The following is a 21,072-nucleotide window of genomic DNA, read 5'->3' as shown; positions in this document are numbered from 1 at the left end:
TGCTGGAAATTATCACTTGTTTAATGTGGAGGGGCATTTTCAATGACGTCTAAAAGCAGGAAAACGTAAATATTGAGCAAACAATGGCCAAAAACTAAAGGTGATAATAAAAAAAGTAAAATGTGTGTCATGTTTCGAAAATCTGTCAAAATCAACATCCCCAAACAGCATAACTGTCACTGCATTTTGAAAATACACCATGGAAAACATCTGCAGTATTTCCGGGTATGGAAACGTCCACATTGATGTCAACACATTACCATGGTAGCAAAATGACATTCTTGCAACAAGCTAAATGTGTACATATAGCACTGCACAAGGAAAAATATTTCTTTATAAGAGTTAGAGAGATAGGACAGATAGTGAGGAGAAAGAGAGCGAAGAGGAGAGAAAGAGATAGAGATAGGAGAGAGAGGAAACTGAGGTCCTAGTGCTCCTGTGCTTCTGCTACAGGAGATACATTTTCAAGTACCACCACCACCTGCTTCCCTACGGTGTTTATGTGAGGGCACAGAGAGCAATCAGGAGCAGCCTACACAGGTGAGTGTGAACCTGTGCCCCCCAGTATCACAGCACCATTCTTGTGCTAGCGCCATACAGACGCATGATGTGGTTTCAATATACGAGGGCCATTCAAAAAGTATCACCTTTATTCATAAAAAATACTCGTATTCAGATACAATAGTCATATACTAATCTCCTTCAAAGTAGTCTCTTTGGGCTGCAACACACTTCTTCCAACGGTTCTGCCACTGTCAGAAGCAGTGCTGGAACGCCTCTTTTGAGATTGCTCGCACTGGTCCGTCGCATTTTGCATGATGTCTTCTCGACTGAAATCTGGTCCCTTTCAGGGGCATTTTCAGCTTGGGGAAAAGCTAGAAGTCACACGGAGCCATGTCAGAAGAGTAGGGAGCCTGAGGAATCACAGGTGTGCTGTGTTTGGCCAGGAAACTCTGTATCAAATGTGAAGAATTGCAGGTGCGTTATCGTGATGGAGCTGCCAATTGCCTGCTGCCCACAGGTCCGGCTGTTTGTGTCTCACAGCGTTACAAAGGCGACACAGAACCTCTTGGTGATGGTTGTGTCATGTGGTGCGTACTCATGATGAACCATGCCACTGGAGTCAAAGAAGATGGTCAGCATGTCTTTAACATTGCTGCGGACCTGTTTGCTTTTTTTGGCCTCGGGGATGTTGAATGCTTCCATTGTGATGACATCAACTTGGTTTCTGGGTCGTACCAAAAACCCAAGACTCATTGCCAGTGATCACTGTGCTGAGGAAGTTGGGATCACTGTTTACAGTCTCCAGTATGTCCTGTGTGATCTCCAAACTGAGTTGCTTGTGCTCGATCATTAGCAGCTTTGGCACGAACTTTGCTGAAATTCTCTTGAAGTCCAAATCCTCAGTCAAAATGGAATGAATGGATCCAACGCTGATGCTGACCTCATCTTCAAGTTCTCTGATCGTGATTCGACAATCCTGTATCACCAGAGTCCTCACTTGGTTAATTATGATCTCATTTCTGGATGTTGAGGGCCTATCAGAACGTGCTTCACTTACCATTGATGTGAGGCCATCTCTGAAGCAGTTGTATCACTCCTTTATCTGTGTGGTGTCCATTGCTTCGTCCCCTAAGGCCTGTTGAATCTTGCGGATCATTTCCACTTGGGAATCACCAAGCTTTACACAAAATTTAATGCAATAGCATTATTCAACTTTTTCTGTCATTTTGTCAAAAACGAAAATCCAACGGCGCTCACTTACACTTCCTCACTCATTGGTGGTCTGCTGGCAACTGACAGCTTCTGTAGGTGGGAAAAAATGTAAGCATGCACATTAGGGTCGCCTACATACGTGCACCAAACCACGCCTCCCTACCTTTATTTGTTTAAGCAAGAAAAATTAAGGTCTGATAGTTTTTGAAAAGCCCTTGTATCTAACTGCTGTTGTCCTAATGAAGAAGAAAAAGCACCACTGTGAAAAGCTCTGTCTATGCCCTGCTATCATGAGGGGCCCCACAGATCTACTCCCTTCACTTCCTCCTTCCTGCACCACTCCTACATATTCATAGGAATGTTGGGAGCAGCTCACTAGTGCTGACCGATTCACGATTCGAATCGGTTCACCGATTCACTTTGGTGAATCGATTCGAATCGATTTAAATTTTAAAAAAAATCAGCTTCCCGATTCGGACCCTCTCCCCTCGCTCCCTAAAGCAGGAGTGGCAGCGCTGTTCTTGCTGGCTGGCTGCAGCCGCACCTGTTTTAGAGGGCAAAGAGGGAGGGTCAGTCGGGAAGTGCTGCGTCCTGCTTCCCTCCTGGTCTCCCCAAAGGACTGCCTCCCCGAAAGACTGCACCCCCCCCCGGGAAGGCCTCCGTGTTCCCCCTGGCCTCCCCAAACCGTTTACCTTACAGCTTCAGCCTGCAGCCGAAGATCGCGGTTACAGCGTCTTTGCACTGCAGTGTTTTGAGCTGTTTCCTCCGCCATGATCCTGCCTCTGACATCAGAGGAGGGGCGGGACCATAGCAGAGGAAACAGCTCAAAACACTGCAATGCAAAGACACTGTAACCGCGATCTTCGGCTGCAGGCTGAAGCTGTAAGGTAAACGCTTCAGGGAGGCCAGGGGGAATTCAGAGGCCTTCCCGGTGGGGAGTGTAGTCTTTCGGGGGGAGGGCAGGCCTTGGAGGGGTGCAGGCATTCAAGAGGTGAACAGGCCTTTAACGGGGAACAGGCCTTTAAGGAGGGAGGGGACAGGCCAGGGATTGTGGCATAGGTCTTCAGGGAGGACAGGCAGGCCTTCAAGGGGGGGACAGGCCTTCAGGGGGGAGGTTCAGGCCTTCAGGGGAGGGGGCCCTGGTGTAGAAGTACACGGAGGGAGGGAAGGGGAGAGATGAGCATATACCGGACTTTGAGGGGGGAAGAAATAATGGGTCTAAAAATAGAGAAGAGGGAGAGAGATGATATTCTTGTTTACCAACTCTCTGAGATAGGTTTCAACTCCACAGTCTTAGGTTGGTTCTCTAAATTCCTCCGCTCTCATTCTTACATTGTTAACATGAATGGCACCTCATCCTCCCCCTGGAAACCGAATTGTGGAGTCCCGCAAGGCTCTCCACTATCCCCTATCCTTTTCAACATCTATATGTCCTCCCTAAAACTCCTCCACCTATCCCCCATTGAAACAATTTACACTTATGCAGATGACATCCTCATCCTCCTCGAGACCAATTCGAACCTCACCGACCTGTCTAAGAACATATCCTCTTGTATAATGAACCTACAATCCTGGGCCCACACTGTGCAAATGAAATTGAATGAGTCCAAAACAAGACTTCTTTGGCTCGGTCCAAAACTAGATCACCTACCCACCTCCATCCCACTACCCTCTGGCTCCTCTCTGCAGCTTGAGTTCTCGAGCAAGGTCTTGGGCATCATCATTGATTCCACATTGTCCTTCAATGACCACCTCCAATCCTTGGTAAAAAAATGCTTTTTCAGCCTTCACATGCTGAGGAAAGTTAGATCCTGCTTCCATCAAAAACATTTTACCCTCCTTGTCCAATCCATCATCCTCTCCAGATTGGACTATTGCAACTCTATCTACTTAAGCCTAACTAAGAAAAACCTCCATAGACTCCAACGGATTCAGAATGCCGCGGCCAAACTCATCTTCGCTAAAAGTAAATTTGACCATGTCTCCCCGCTCCTGGCCAAGCTCCACTGGCTTCCAATAATCGCCAGGGTCCACTATAAATGCGCCTGTTTAATTTTAAAAATCCTATATGGTATCCTCCCTCCCTTTATCCCTCTTTCTTGGAATTCCTCAAACCCTAATACCACCAGATCCTCCCACAAATTAAAACTATCCTTCCCCTTGCTAAAAGGCATTTCCCACACAGGAAAGCTAGGGACCTCCCTCCACTTCAAAATCACTGAGCTCTGGAACAACCTTACCTCCCCTCTTCGGAACTTGAGCTCTCTACAAGTTTTCCGCAAACATCTGAAAACCTGGCTTTTCTCAAAAAATGTAAGTCTCCCTCCAACTTAGGAATCAAGGAAACTCTTATATCTTGGCATCCCAAGTCCTCTAAATTTTCTTCACACTTCTACCTCTAACCCTCTGTTGTAGTTCCTTCCTATTTCTCCTACTGTAAACCGCGTCAAGCTCTACGAACGTGGAGATGATGCGATATACAAACCTAAGGATTAGATTAGATTAGATTAGATGATGGACAATGGGATTTAGGGAGGGAAGGAATAGAAAGGGGAGAAGTTGGACACAAAGGATGGTGTGGAGGGGGGATAGAGATACTGGATAGGAGGGTAGTTGGGAAAAGAAAGGGAGAGATGGTGGACCCTGGGGTGGTGGGGAAGGAGGGAGAGATGCTGGATGAAAGGGTAGTTAAGAAAAGGTGGATCTGTGGATGGAGACGAAAAAAAAGAAAGATGCCAGACCTCCGGAGGAGGGAAGGGAAACGGAAGGGGAGGACAGAAATGGCAGATGGATGGTTAGAACGGAGAAAGAAGAAAGAAGGAGACCCTGGCAAGCAAGTTATCAGAAGACAACCAGACCAACAAGATTTGAATAATGACCAGACAAAAGGTAGAAAAACTAATTTTATTTTCCATTTTTGTAATTACAGTATGTCAGATTTGAAACGTGTATCCTGCCAGAGCTGGTGTTAGACCGCAAACATGGGCTAGGATTTAAGAGAGAGAGGAAAAGTCTTTTTTGTTTGTTTATTTTGTTTACATCACAGCACCAATGTGGTTAGGAGAAGGCAAAAGGGGTGAAGAGGCTATAAAATAAAAAAAACACCCAATTGGGCAGGAAAATCGAATCGATTTGAATCAGAATTTTTTTCCTGAATCGGGCAGCACTACAGCTCACTAAAGTACAGTGAGCCATCTAAAACCTACCTTTCTACAGTAGTCATCCCCACCTACCACCATCATAGCACATGCCCCATACAAAGGCCAAACAGTCACCCTTGTTATCCCAGGCCTACCTCAGCTCACAACCCACCTATGCCATGTTGTGCATTCCCCCACCTGTTGCTATCTGTCCCAGGCCATGTGAGGAGCATTGCACATCATGTCTGAACACATAATCATGTATTTGAAGCCAAGAAGGTCCATCGCTTGACCCTATTCTCCGTCAATTTGTGTCTTGCAGGTGCTTCGGGGTGAACAGAGACCTGGAGTCACTGTAGCACTGGAGCATGAGTGTGCGCCTGAGGGCTGAACATAAGTACCACTCACACAGCACCCTTATAATCTCCCTGTCCCCCATCAATCTCCCTGAATGTATATACACAATGCCCCCAACCCCAACCAATTAGATTTATTTATTTTAAAAATTTATATTCCACATATCCTACAATTCTATGTGGAGTGCAATATGACATCCAAATGAGAAATAACAAATTACATCCACCACATACAATAAATATATCAATGAGACAGCAAAACAACATGATACAATAAACATGACATGGTAAGGTTCAGGTGAGGGGAAATAACCCCCAAAACACCAGCATGGGGTATTAAACCCCACAACCCTTTCATTGCAGCCCTGACAGAGAGAAGAATGATGAAGAATAGTACACTGACCACAGAGGGCCCTCACAGCATCCCTAGCCCTCTCAAAAGGATATTTGCACATGCTTCCTAAACTACACTGATCAAATAGACCACTGTCAGCTCCACAAGTTGTGATGCTGCCCTGTTAGACTTGCCTAAAAATACCAAGCTTGTTATCCCTGAAATATCCACAACCTACTCTCTCTCTCGACCCTGAGAACCTCTACTTGTGTATACACATCCTCTCCCTTCCCATGGGCACCACAGAAGAATTCTCATCCATTAGGATCTCATGTGCAATCACCCAATCACTCAGTTCTCCAACACAGCAAGAGTCCTTCACATATACATGGCCAGGCAAGGGAGGTGGTAAAAGAAGACACAGGGGCCTGAGAGGTTCCAGACACCACCGCACAAGTGGTAGTAGAGGAGGAAGAGGGGGTAGATGACCCCTGAGGGGACTGAGGAGGAGGAAAAGGAACAGCAAAAGTGCCCTCAGGCAGCAGTGGATGCCAAACCTGCAGTTGAGGTTGCCCAGTCTGACCCCCAAAGCCATCTCCTGCTGCCCATCTTCCACATACTCAGAGATGTGCAGCAGGAACAGGCTTTTCAGTGGCAAATGCTCCAGATATAAGAACATAAGAATTGCCGCTGCAGGGTCAGACCAGTGGTCCATCCTGCCCAGCAGTCCGCTCACGCGGCGGCCCTCAGGTCAAAGACCAATGCTCTAAATCACTGCTCCTCAACCGCCAATCCGTGGACCAGTGCCAGTCCACAGAAAACTCCTGCCAGTCCGCGCAGGGCTGGTGAGATCGACAGCTGCAATTTCCTGACGGTCCACACAGGGCTGGCAAGATCGACGAGCTGAAGTCTGCGCAGGGTCGGGGAGACATGGAGAGCCTCCAACAATGGCTTTCTCCCCTCCCAGCAGTTGTCGGTACTTACCAACGCAGCGATTCAGGAAGGCAGCCTTGGGGCTTTTGCTGAGTCATGGCCGCCTCTGATGATACAACTTCCTCTTTCCTCAGAGGCGGCGCGACCCATCAAAGGACCCAAGGCTGCCTTTCTGAATTGCTGTGCTGGTACATACCAACAGCTGCTTGGAGGGGAGAAAGCCACTGTCGGAGGCTGAGAAGCTGCTGGGCAAGGGAAAAAAAGTGACAGCTGCTACTGGACCTGGAGGGAAGGAGAAGAAGAGATGCTGCTGGGAGGGAAGGAGCAAAAATAGTCTGGGAAGTTGCTGGAGAAGGGGAAAAAAGGGACAGCTGCTACTGGACCAGGAGGGAAGGAGAAGGACAGATGCTGCTGGGAGGGGAGGAGGGAAAGGAGTATTTGAATCTGCTGGACAAGGGAAAAAAGGGACAGCTGCTACTGGACCTGGATGGAAGGAGAGATGCTGCTGGGAGGGAAGGAGGGAAAGGGAAGGGAAGAGAGTTACTGTTGGACAGGGGGAGGAGGGAAGGGAGAAGGAAAAGGAAGAAAACAGCTAGCAGGGAGATTAGAGGAGGGGAAGGGAAGAGACAGGAATGAGAAAGTAGAGAGATAGGAAGGGGGTCAGCAGAGAAATAGAAAGGGACAAAGATGCTAGATCTGGTGTAGGAGAGATAAAAATGAAGAGAGCAGTCAAGCTGGAATGAATCATGTAAAAAGGAGAGAGGGGGCACAGACTGAATGGAAAGGGGAGAGGGGCATATAAAGAAGACAGATACCATATGGAAGGGGGAGAGGACAGACAGTGGATGGAAGGGGCAGATGCTGGATTGAAGAGACAGAGAGGGCAGACGCTGAAAGGAAGAGAGTGAAAAGAAGATGAAAGCAGAAACCAGAGACAATAAAAGGTAGGAAAAAATAATTTTATTTCTATTTTGTGATTAGAATATATCAGATTTGAAATATATATCCTGCTAGAGCTAGTGTTAGACATACTGGGGACTGCAAAGTCCAGACAGTGGCTTAGGGCTCTCTCTGACCAGGAAGGCAGTTGCCCTAGTTGCACTCCCCTAACCCTATTCCTGCAATGTGTGACTGCGGTATTCTGTTAGAATGATATTTCTGTGTAGCATTCTGTAATAATTTGGCTTATTCAGTTTTCTTGATAATAGAGGGGATATATGTGAAGGGGAGGGAAGACAGGGTTTTTGTTGATTCTTGCTCTGTATTATTTATATTTATAAAATGATAATTGTACAGAATATTATTTTTTTATACTTTAAAAAAATATATTCAATATAAAATCATAACTGAGGCTTGTGCAGATGGGATCAGATGATTTGCGAGGACCGAGCTCGCGGAGACGGGACAGAAACAGTGTTTTAAAATTTCAGTCCTAGTAGTTTGCCGGTCCATAAAATAATTTTTTTTTCCCGCCGGTCCATAGGTGTGAAAAGGTTGAAGAACACTGCTCGAAATGAGTCCAGCCTCACCTGCATACGTTCCAGTTTAGCAGGAACTTGTCCAACTTTGTCTTGAAACCATAGAGGGTGTTTTCCCCTATAACAGACTCCAGAAGAATGTTCCAGTTTTCCACCACTCTCGGGGGAAGAAGAATTTCCTTACATTTATACAGAATCTATCCCCTTTCAACTTTAGAGAGAGCCCTCTCGTTCTCCCTACCTTGGAGAGGGTGAATAATCAGACTTAGTAGATAAAGACAATTTCCTTCAGTATTTTGAACATTTTGATCAAGTCCCCTCCCAGTATCCTCTTTTCAAGGGAAAAGAAGCCCAGTTTCTCCAATCTCTCACTATATGGCAACTCCTCCAGCCCCTTAACATTTTAGTCGCTCTTCTCTGGACCCTTTCAAGTAGTACCGTGTGCTTCTTTATGTATGGCGACCTGTGCTGGACGCAGTACTCCAGGTGAGGTCGCATCATGGCCCAGTACAGTGGCATGATAACCTTTTCCGAACTGTTCGTGATCCCCTTCTTAATCATTCCTAGCATTCTGATCGCCCCTTTTGCTGCTGCCGCGCATTGCACAGACTGCTTCATCGATCAGAACTCCCAAGTCTCTTTTCTGGGAGGTTTCTCCAAGTACCACCCCGGACATCCTGTATTCGTGCATGAGATTTTGTAACCGACATGCATCACTTTACACTTATCTACGTTGAACCTCATTTGCCATGTCGATGCCCATTTCTCAAGCTTGATTATGTCACGTTTCAGATCTTCACAATCCCCCTGTGTCTTCACTACTCTGAATAACTTTGTATCATCTGCAAATTTAATCACCTCACTCGTACCAATATCCAGGTCCTTTATAAAGATGTTGAAGAGCATGGGTCCAAGCACCAAGCCCTGCGGCACCTCACTTCCAGTCCGAATATTGTCCATTTACCATCACTCTCTGTTTCCAGCCAGTTTTTGATCCAATTGATTATGTCACCCTCGATTCCATGACTCATAATTTTCCAAAGTAGTCGTTCATGTGGAACCTTGTCAAACACCTTCTGAAAATCCAGATATACAATGTCAACCAGGTCGCCCTTATCTAAGTGCCTGTTTACTCCCTCGAAGAAGTCCAGCAAGTTCGTCAAACAAGATCTGCCTTTGCTGAAACCATGCTGGCTGGTTCAATGACATGGTGATCAATGACATGGTCCTTTATCAGCGCCTCTACCATCTTTTCCGTTAGACTCACTGGTCTGTAGTTTCACGGATCTCCCCTCGAACCTTTTTTGAAGATTGGTGTAACATTCACCACCTTCCAGTCTTCCGTAATTTTTCCCAATTTGATTGACAGATTGGCTATTAGTTGAAGCAGTTCATCTATAGTCCCCTTCAGTACCTTGATGACCCTTGGATGGATGCGATCTGGTCCCGTGGATTTATCGCTCTATAGCCTATCAATCTGCCTATATACCTCTTCTACACTGACCGTCAGCCCTGTCAGTTTCCCGTCTTCATTTAAAAGCATAGAGCCTGATGGGTTCCGGAATGCTGCGTTTATCCTCTTCGGTAAATAGAGATACAAAAATGTGTTCAGTTTACCGGCGATTTTTTAATCTTTCTTTAGCACTCCCTTTATTCCATGGTCATCCAACGGCCCCACCACTTTCTTCATGGGTCGCTTCCCTTTAATGTATCGAAAGAACGGCTTGAAGTTTTTCACCTCCTTGGCTATTTTTTCCTCGTAGTTTCTTTTGGCCCCTTTTACTGCCTTGTGACACCTGTGTTGATGTTGTTTGTGTTTATTCCAGTTTTCATCCATTTTTGACCTTTTCCATTCCTTAAATGAAGTTTTCTTGTCTCTGATCGCTTCTTTCACCTCTACAATGAGCCACGCCGATTCTTTGTTCTTTTTCCTCTTGGATTCTTTGTTGATACATGATATATGTAGATTTTGTGCCTCAGGACTGTGTTCTTAAAAAGGGACCAAGCTTGCTCTAGCATTTTTACAGTGTTTATCCTCTTCTTAATCTTCTTCCCCACCATGAGTCTCATCCCTTCGTATTTTCCCTTTCGGAAGTTTAGCGCTGTGGCCATCATTCTGGACCAGTGTTTCTCCCCTGCATCCAGGTTGAAGTGGATCATATTGTGATCGCTGCTTCCCAGGATCCCCTTTACTTCTAAACCTTGTGCCAGTCCTCGCAGTCTATTCAGAATTAAGTCCAGAATTGCATTTCCTCTTGTATTTTCCTTGACAAGTTGTTTCAGGAAGCAATCACCTACAGCATCCAGGAACTTGGTCTCCCTAGCGCAGCCGGAGGTGCCTAGGTTCCAGTCTATCCCCAGATAGTTGACGTCACCCATGATAACTGCGTTGCCTCCCTTGCAGTTGCGTTTAATCTCGTCTGTCATTTCTCCGTCAATTTCTTCAGACTGCCATTGGGGTCAGTAGTAGAAGCCGATCTTCGTTTCCAGTCCATTTGTTACTGGAATTTTGACCCACAGAGACTCTAACTTATCTGTCAGTTGTGGCGTGTTCTCTCCAATAAATTCAATTCCCTCTTTGACGTATATGGCAATGCCCTCACCTTTTTGAGCCACTCTGTCTCTGCGGTATAGCTTGTATCCCGGTAGCACAGTGTCCCAGACGTTTTCCTCAGTCCACCATGTTTCCGTGATTCCAATGATGTCAACATTATCTTTTTGTGCCATAGCTTCTAATTCACCCATCTTATTCCTTAGGCTCCTTGCATTCGTGTTCATACACTTGAGTTTGCGACCTGTTCCTTTCTTGCATTTCCTTCCCGCTTGTGTCCCTTTCAGTCTGTCTTGCCTGTGATCCAGTGAGTCTTCCCCTATATCTTCCTGCACGGTGTCCTCCGGTGAGTCTTCCCATCTATCTTCCTGCACGGTATCCTCCGGGTATACCGGTTTCCGAACCATCGACTCTCTCTTGGTCGACTGTCGGCTTTCCCCTTCTTCCTAGTTTAAAAACTTCTCAACTTCTCGCTTGATGTTGCTTGCAAGTAGCCTTGTTCCATCTCTGCTGAGATGGAGTCCATCCTTCCTGTACAGCTTGCTATTCCCCCAGAATGTCGTCCAGTTGCGCACGAAGTGGAATCCTTCTTCCTCACACCAGCACTGCATCCACACATTGACTGCTTGCAGCTCCATCTTCCTCTTCTCATTGGCCCTAGGTACCGGCAGGATCTCTGAGAATGCTATCCTCTGCGTTCTGTTCTTCAGCTTCCTTCCTAGCATCCAGAACTAGTCCTTCAGTACTTCTCTGTTGTAGTTCCTGCTGCTCACGTTGTTCGTCCCCACATGGATCATCACCGCCATATCTTCTTCCACACTGTCGATGCAGCTCACTATGTCTTCTACCTTGGGTCCCAGTAGGCTGACTATTGTGGCACTGGAACAGCAACCACCCTCTCAATGAGCCTCATGGACTGTTTCCACCCCAGCCCCCTCCCCATCCCTCCTCCTGTACATAGTTGCACATCAGAATGTATTTTGATAAATACATTTTGAATATTTTGTTACACAAAGGTCTATGTTTCTATTTTGTATCCATGAGGTGTACAGTCTAACATGCAAGGCTGATTGGCTAGTGCTGTTGGCAGCAAAGCACCTAACTCTGGGAAAGGGAGACTAAACAAGTAGGGAATGGAGAAGATCATCACACAGGGAAAGGGGATTTTCTACAGAGTTCCCCCCCCCCCCCATGTTCCTATTCAGAGCAACTCCCCTGAATATCAGGTGCCATAGGCCAGGCCCCTGCCACATGGACCTGTGGGACTAACTCCTGCCTTTACATCTTCCAAGGCCATGACTTAAACCATCTTGGCATATCACTGTTAGCCGACAGTATGGGCACCCTAGCTATGTTGGTGCTTGCCACAGCTTGCAAATGCAAGTAAAGTTATAGAGCCTATCTTTGTGAGCACGAGATACTGCATCTCGGCTCAACATATGGCCACCCCTGACACCAATAACTCATTTTATGCTTGCATATATCAAACACATGGTAGGGTTTTTTTCATGCACTGTTTTCCTTAATTATTACTGGTATAGTCAATGATAGGACTGAATCTCCTGTGATAGTTGCAGTGCGTGTAAAAGTGCGCTTGTGGAGTTGTTTTTGAAATTTTTTAACAATCTGGTAGTATAATTATTCCTACTTCTGCTAAGATTTTTCAAACACTATTTGAGTTGTAGAGTGAATGAAGTGTTTTACTTTCTATTTAGTGCCAGGGTGCTCTAGGGTTGGAGTTGAGATGGACATGAAAATTTCTGGGCACTGCTGAAATTCAATGCCATTTATGAATATCTAACCAGCAAGTAAGATCTTATAAAATGCAGTATTAACTATGCCTGGGTAGTTATTTGGGTACAAGCACTTAATACTGGCCAGACCCAGATAGCTTCTAATCATCTGAATAGACTCAAATATTCAGTGCTAGTAGCCAGATTAGGCCCAAGAATGAATATTCAAGTCTAATTCAACCTACAACAGACAGCACTTTAAAAACACTGACCATCGCAGATGAATATTTGACCCCTTTTAACCCACTAAGGATATGTATAGTACAAAAATTTTAAATTTGTTTTCAGTTCATTTGATTCTCCTGTCTTTTGGATTTTTTTTTCTGTTTGTTTCACACATTAGAACATTTTAACATGCACATATTGACTTAGGGCTTCTGTTACAAAGCTGCGCTCAAGACAGGATTAATTCATCGAGGGCCCCTAAGCACCCAAGTACACTGGGCCCCTTGCCCTGCCCCACCCCACCATGCACCCAGGCGGAAACAGGAAGCTGCATCAGAGGGAAGCTTTGGGAAAGCAGCACCGTTTGCACAATTACAGTTCCCGTTGCCTTTCTTACCCACGTTGCTTGCTTGTCTTACTTTCTGTCGATTGGGGGGGGGGGACCGCGTTGCCGATCGGGGGTCCTGCGTTGGCGATCGATGCTGGAGGGGCCCATCGCCGTTTGGAAAAAACAATGTTGATGCCCTCCTTCATCGGGCCCCCCTGACCATTTCGGGCCCTAGGCATGTGCCTACTTGGCCTATTGGTTAATCCTGCCCTGGCTGCGCTAATGGCTGCTGTGAAGCAAACACTCCAACGTCCATTAATTCCCTTTGGACATCGGAGCGATTACCGCAGAAGCAGCTGCTAGTGCAGCTTTGTAAAAGGAGTGGGGGTTAATATGTGTGCATTAATTTGTAGGTTAGTATATGGTAAATTGAATTTGAATGAAATTGAGGCTCTTAAAAGCAGTGTGCACCTTCTTTATTTCTTAATGTAAGAGAGCCCAGTGCTGGCAGTAGAAGTCAATAGCAATCCTCAGGTATCCTAGAGCACTTTGTGCAATGACAAATATTTGAGTATCCAGTATTACTGTATATGTTTTATAGTGTATACTGTTGCAAGCATCTGTACACTTATGTAATTTAAAATGTAATAAAAAATTTCTGTAGGGAGCTGCAGAAACACCTTCCATAGCGCCAGGTTTTCCCTAATTCAAGCTTGAGCAGACAGCACAAGAGATTTCAGTTTGTTTTGCCTCTAGGTTTGACAGAGACTGTAAGAGAGTAGGTCGAGGCTTCCAATGAATCAGATATGTCAGCAGCATGCAGCTCTGGAAGGGAATGAGACACCACTAAACATTTTTCTTTTAAAAAATAAAAAGCTCTGTTCAAATGTTCCTAGGCCAAAGCACTGAGAAGCTGTGCACAGTTCTAAGACCCTCAGAAGCTGGCTAGTCAAACAGATACCCAGCTGTATAAGTTTAATACATTTGATCCAACTCATGCAGTGGTTGAAAGGTTTTGAGTACTGCTCCTGTGGTGAGAGGTTTCTTGTCTAATGAAGCCCTTCCCGTGGTTTCTTAGTTCCCTAACATTATTAGTTCCAAAAGAAACAAAATAATTTTACAAATGTGCAGAAGCTCTGCACTGCTAGGCCAGAGAACCAGGCTTCATTTTTGCTTTGCTCAGACTTCTAGTTGTTGGCATTACTGAGGCTATTAAATGGTTGATGTAGTGCTCATTGCGACCCTTTTACTAAAGCTTAGTATGTGCTAAATGGACATTAGTGTGCAATAAATGTTGTATGTCCTATTTTAGAACTATGGGCTATGAGTAACATGACCATTTATTTTTTTCATCAAAACGGGACATCTATTAATATTCAGTTCCGCCCCCAATCCCACCCTAGCCTCGCCCCCCAATTTCTTCCATTCATTTTTCATGTACACACAATATCTTATTATTTCATAATGGTAACCATAAAATTTCAAAAAACACAAAGCACCCTATACGCAGAGAAAATGTTAATTATCATTTATATTTGGGGGGGTTTCAACCATGTCACCTCAGTAACTATAGAAAAATAAACAAATATAGTGCGAAATATAGACAGCAGATATATATTCTCAAAACTGACACATTTTTATCACTAAATTAAAAATAAAATAATTTTTCCTACCTTTGCTGTCTGGTGATTTCATGAGTCTCTGGTTGCATTTCCTTCTGATTGTGCATCCTAACTTTCATTTCTTTCTGCACTCAGGCCCAATAATTGTCCCTTTCTATTCCCTCCCTCCTTCCTTCCTATATCCTTAGTGCCCCCAGTACCTTCCTATGTCCTTAGTGCCCCCAGTGCCTCCTTCCTATGTCCTTAGTGCCCCCAGATCCAGTGTCAGTTCTCCTTTGTACCTTTGCTCCAGGTCTGCCTCTCTCCTTCCTCTGTTATGATCTTGCCTCTCTCTGCTCTTCCTCAGGGGCTCTCCCCCTCTGTCTGCACCTCCCAAAGTCCTGCTTCTACCCCCTGTCTTTTCCCTTTCCCAGGCCTTTATCTCTCTAGTCTTTCTTCTACTTACAATCCCCCCTTCTCTGCAGTTTTCTCTCCTTCCTTCATCCCTCCTTCCTATGTCCCCTCACTGCCTTCTAGCCTTTGTCCCAGCCCCTCCCAAAAAGCCTGGCGGCCTACCTCCCCCAAAGCCAGCCTCCCCTAAAGCCAGTCTGCCTGTCTCCCCCAAAGTCAGCCAGTCTGCCTGCCTACCTCCCCAGAGCCAGCCAGCCTGCCTGCCTATCTCTCCCAGAGCTTGCCTGCCTGTCTCCCCCAAAGTCAGCCAGCCTGCCTGCCTACCTCCCCCAGAGCCTGCCTGCCTCCCCCAGAGCCTGCTTGCCTACCTGCCTGCCTCCCCCAAAGCCTGCCTACCTACCTCCCTCCCCCAGAGCCAGCCAGCGAGCCAGCCTGCCTGCCTGCCTACCTCCTTTCCCCCCTCCCCCTCCGGAAAACAAAAGTGATTTAGGTCCACCACAGCTGCTCCTCTGCTGCCACTACTAGCACCCGGAAGCCTTCTTCCCAATGTCAATTCTGACGTCGGAGAGGACGTTCTGGGCCAGCCAGGCAGCGATTGGCTGGCCCAGAACGTCCTCTCCGACGTCAGAATTGACGTCGGGAAGAAGGCATCCGGGTGCGAGTTGTGGCAGCAGAGGAGCAGCGATGGTGGATCTAAATCGGACCTGGAGGAAGGCTTTTTTTTTTTTTTTTTGGTGGGACAGGAAGCGATCGCCTGTCCCGTTGTCCCCGCGCACAGCTTCCGGACGCTGTCCCTGAAAACGGGACATTTTGGCATCCCGAAACTGTGTGTGGGGACAACGGGACAGGGGATCCGAAAACGGAACTGTCCCGTTCAAAATGGGACGTATGGTCACCTTAGCTATGAGGCACTTATTCCACTAATGCCCATTAACTTATTTCATACTAATGTCCATTAACATACACTAGCTTTAAGGGGTCCTTTTACTAAGCTTTGATAGCACTAGCGTGTGCTTACTATGTCTTAAAAGGGTTTAATACGGGACATGGTATTTTTGTAATGTATGCATGCTAACTATGTGCTACAAAATATAGCATATCAGCATTACTGCAAACTGACTGATTAGCTCAGGGTTAGCACATGAGCCCTTACTGTCTAAAAAACAGGTGTCAGTAAGTGCTCATATGCTAGTTTTTATTAATGGCTGTGTGCTGGTGGCAACATTAGTGCATGGTCATTAATGCAGAAAATAGAAAAATGGCCATTTTCTGCCTGCACTAAAATGACCTTAACACCAATGGCACCACACACATTGGGCTCAGGCCCCCTCCAAATATACAATTTTCACTAAAGGCAGAAGTCCATCAACCAAAGAAATTTGTGCCAAGCTGCTCCCCTCCTCCTTGCACTGCTGCAGTATAGAAGAAGTTGGTGGCGTACCTCTGTTGTCAACACTAGAATTCCTCATACATGCTTAGTTCATACAAAAACTGAGCATTGTTGGCTGCTTGAGTCACATCGCTGGATTTTTCTGTACTGAAACAGTGTGAGCCTGACTTGTGGGGCTTCAGCTTCCCCATTTGGAAAGGTATTATTTTTGTTGCACTGGGGATGGGGGGGAGCTGGAGGGAGGGAATGTGATGCCCTCCAGTCTACCTCTGAGCTCTCCTGCTTAGCATTGAGAAAGACCCATGAAAAGGCATGCTGAGGCCACTTTTTAGCACAGCTTAGTAAAAGGAGCTGTAAGTTTTGCTTTAACAGTGACACCAAGTGGCTGACATCCAATACAGCAACCAGCAAAGAGTAGGTTTACCAGATCTGGTAAGTCATAAAAAAGGATGCCTAACTCAACTCCCAGCCCTGCCCATTCTTCACCCATTTTCCAATCTCGGTCCACCCACAGTGACCTACCCCACCTCGTCTTCCCCTAGTTTCACCTCTCTCCAGCTCCCACCTGGGCTACCCCAGAGTCAAGGATGGCTCTCATGAGTCTCCCCTGTCCCCACATACCTCCTCTGGCATTGCTATTTCAAAGGTTTGCGCACCTGGCAACGTTAGTGAGTATTACTGTTGCTGTTGGCCTGCCTCGGAAGCCTTCACTCTGCAGCACTTCCTGTTCTTGGGGCAGGCTGATGGCAGCAGGATCATTTGCTAACACTGCTGGCTGCCTGAAGTTTTGAAATTGCAATGTCAGAGGAGGTATATGGGGAATGGGGAGACTCACGAAAACCATTCCCGACTCCGAGGTGAGGGCTGGACTGGAGAGAATGAGTCCAAAACCCAGACAAATTCTCTCCAGTCCATGAAACCATCTGGACATCTGAACAGTCCTCTAAAAAGAGGACATGTCCGGGTAAATCCGAACATCTGGTAATCCTAGCAAAGGGCATATGACTAGCCTTCTTATAAATGAGCATGTGGCAACCTTTCTTAAAAAAGAAGAAACTTTGCCATTTAAAGTGGGTAGAAAAAAAATCTGGAAGACAAAAAAAAAATACTGCAGTCTATCTTTTCTTTGATCTAAAACTGTTGCAAGAATTTTTGGTATCTAAAGAATTAAAAGGGGTAGTGGTGTTATCCCATATTTCACACTTTCCGGATGCGAGAGTTTAGTGGCCAATTCAATTCTCTTATATAAGATTCTTTTTTCCTTTTCAATGTAATTGAATATCTTTGGCTCGCTTTATTGTGGACTAAAAGAAGATAATCATTCTGTGTTGGATTATATGATCATTATCTTGTAAACTTTTTTTCTGGTTTCTTATTTCAAGTTTTATTGCTTGGATATATATAATTCATAAATAATTTAAAAAGAACCTGCAGGTCATGAAAGCATGACCTCATTTAACTCCTTTGCATCATGCTTTCATCAGGGAATCAGACTGCAGGTTCTTTTTAAATTATTTATGAATTATATATTTCCAAGCAATAAAACTTGAAATAAGAAACCAGAAAAAAAGTTTACAAGATAATGATGATAGCCATAGGGAAAAAGGGAAAGGAAGTGTATATGAATGGGTCATCTGTGAAGCTCTCTGATAAAAGCCATGTGGGAAGTAGTGTAGAGCAAAGTCTTGCAAGGAAAATACTACTACTACTAATAATAATATAGTAATGATAACAAAGCTGTACCAGCTTTCTAGCAGCATCTGATCAGAAATATAAAACATCAGAAATATAAATGGTATTTTCTCCCCTTACTGATAGGACTGTTTAGTGGTGCAAAGATGCAGTGGGGCAAGTCCATCGTCACTCAGTATGTTAGGGTTGGCTCTGTACTCCAACAACAGCTTCACACAGTCTGTGTGATCTTCTATACATGCTTCATGTAGGGGACTCTTGCCTCCAGGAGCTGCATTGGGGTCTGCTCGGCGCTGCAACAGGTAGAGGAGGCAGTCCACATATCCATACTTGGCAGTGATACAAAGGGGACTGGTTATCTCCCGCTTGTATTCCAGAGACCATAATCCTATGGTAAGAACAATAGAATATTTGTAAGTCATTCAGCAAAAGCCAAAATTCACAGTACTTTTCTGAGGTTTTAATGCAAATACAAAATGTATCCAGACAATCCAGTTATAAAATGTTGCAGAAACTTAAGCACTGTGATTTGTAAGACAATATCATGTGACCGTGAGTCAAAATTCTTTATTGCACAAGCATATCATGAGGTACCAACCAATGGCATGGCAGTTTTAACAATGCTTACTAATCTTATCATGTATTTTGGTCTCAATGAGATCCATTGAGATCATTCATCATAATTTAGGAAATTTAAATTAAGTCAGGTGGTGCTTAATAAAGATATATAGAATATACTATACAATGTACATGGACAGTGCTTGCTGCTGACTGCTATACATATAGCAATTAAAGCACTGATATTTAGCCACTGTACTAAGCAGTTTAATTTTAATATAGCCTTTTTGCTGGCTATGTGGATAGTGGCTAAATATTACTGTTATAAATATAGTTAGGTAGCACACACTTGCATCATCACAGCTCTATTCAGATAGGGGATTTATATGGTTAACGATGGCTGCTTACATATAAGTCCCTTTGAATATTGACTCCAATGTTAAAATACCAAGTAGCATGTGGTACTGTGCTAACTACCAGTCAGTGCACAGTATTTACCACACGCTATCTACAAAATGCTTTCTCTGCCAATGCCCTGCCTCCTATCACAAAAACTAATTAATGCACTATTTATAGCTTGGTAACTGCTAAAATACCACAAAACTCATTGATGCCGTTGTACATTAGCAGTTACTGCATGGTAAACAATGTCTTCAGTGCTTAACATACTTTAGTAAATGAGCCCCATTGTTCTTTATTTGAGAAAAGGCAGGAGAGAACAAGGGGCATCGGTGAGAGGTAGCTCCGCCTACCCCCTGACGACATCTACCGGAGCTCCTCCTTAAAAGGGGAGGGGCCAACAGAGCTCAACCATTCAGCACACGTCGAAGGCAAGAGTTAAAGGCCTTAGCGAGAGCGCCTTTGCAAAGGGCCTTAAGAAGGGACGAGCAAAGAAGAAACACTAAGGAAGGACACCTACACAGGAAGTGCCATAAGGGCAACAGGATAGACAAACAGTAGATAAACAAGCACAGTAGTACCAGAGGGCAATCACAGCAGACACAGAGGACACACAAGCAGCAGGGGTAGCAGGTTTAAAATCAAGAAAAGGACTTCACAGTAACACCGAGGACGCTACACATATTCCTACACAAGGAGAAGCCACTTGAGATGACAGACCGTCAAGCGGATAGCAATGGATGCAGCAGACAGAAGCAGGATGTTGAGCTACACAGTTTTCTGCACTGTTTGCTTAATGTATAACTACCTCCCCTCTGGGAGGCGGTCTTTTGTACTGTAGCATGGCCGTCCCTTAGGGTACAGCAGGGACCGGCCCAGGGCCTTAATATAGCCCCGGCGTGCTTCCCCAAGTAGGAGGAAGTCCCTGTAGTGGTGGGCTCACCTAGTCTATAGCAGTCAGAATGGCACACCACAGGTAAGCTTTCAAAAATCAAATAGAATTTATTTGGCATTCAGGATTGTATGAGAATTCAAAACAAAATGGGTCCTGAAGTACCGCTGTGTGAGCAGACTGATGGACCACTGGTCTGACCCAGCAGCGGCAATTCTTATGTTCTTATGTTATGAGAATGTAGCTTGAGTTTTAGCCCTGGCTGTGGCGGTAACAGCTCCGATGCTCATAGAATTCCTAAGAGTATCAGATCTGTTACCGCCACGGCCGGCGCTAAAAAACTGCACTATGGTTTTGTAAAAGGGGAGGTATTTGGCAACTATTAGTTTTATTTCTGCATTGTATTTCCCATTTTATTTATTTATTTTTTTGTTCAAATAATTTTTATTATTAAAGAAAGTAGAGTACGGTATATAAGAACAAGAAACATAAGTAGTCATCTCCATAAGACAGGGAATGCAGTATTGCAGAGATATGAAATACAAGAACCAAATATAGTACCATATTTTCTCATATATCGGCCTATATATGGGTTTTGCAAGCTGGCCCAGTTAGTGTGGCTTGCAAAACTGGGGCGGCTTATACAAGTTTTAAAAATCATCCCCCTCACCTTACCTCCCTCATTGGACGGCATGCATTACTGCTGCCTCGAATCACACACTGTGTGCTGATGCCATCAGTTCTCACAGGACATGCGAGTTTTGCGAGTCCCGCAAGAACTGAATTGACGGCACTGGCAGGCAGGAAGCAGTGGGGGGTTGGGATGGAGATCGAAAATATCTCTCCTGATTCGAGGTGGCAGCGATTCAGGCCAACCAGTGAGGGAGTTAAGTTGGAGGGGATGATTTTTAAAACTTGTATAGGCTGCCCCTAGTTACTGGTAGATAAGCCACGGCTAATACAATGGGGCACTTTATCTACCAGTTTTTAAACTCGTATAGGCATTTTTTGCAGCCTATACAAGGGGGCAGTCTATATGTGGGGAAATACGGTACTACTAAAGATACAGAAAAGCTATCAATTGTGAAATAATAGTAATAGCTGTCAGGAAGGATCCCAAGGCAACACAGGATCAAATACAAGACAATCTTCACAGTCAGTCATGGATACCCAAAGACAGAACATAGCAATCAAGATAGAAACTGGGACCAGACTTTCAGCTTTCTGGCACGACTAATCATGGGATGATCCAAGATGGCCGTGAGTACCTGACAGTTAGAGAGACGCTCAGAATTTCTACCGATTCTTCTTTGTGTTTGGTCTTCTTTATTGCTG

The 21,072-nt window shown here is 45.1% G+C and overlaps 1 protein-coding gene across 1 annotated transcript in view; it reads right to left on the bottom strand.

Annotated features, from left to right (window-relative positions):
* The window catches only part of ASB18 (ankyrin repeat and SOCS box containing 18), a 163,083-nt gene that overhangs the window by 55,950 nt on the left and 86,061 nt on the right, over positions 1-21,072 (bottom strand). Inside the window, exon 3 of the mRNA XM_033944102.1 lies at positions 18,009-18,276. Coding sequence (XP_033799993.1) covers positions 18,009-18,276 — 268 coding nt within the window. The remainder of the gene's footprint in view (positions 1-18,008; positions 18,277-21,072) is intronic.

The sequence above is a fragment of the Geotrypetes seraphini genome, chromosome 5, assembly GCF_902459505.1.
Source record: "Geotrypetes seraphini chromosome 5, aGeoSer1.1, whole genome shotgun sequence".
Lineage (NCBI taxonomy): Eukaryota > Metazoa > Chordata > Amphibia > Gymnophiona > Dermophiidae > Geotrypetes > Geotrypetes seraphini.
The sequence above is the reverse complement of the archived record's forward strand: the minus strand, read 5'-3'. Positions and strand labels throughout refer to the sequence as shown.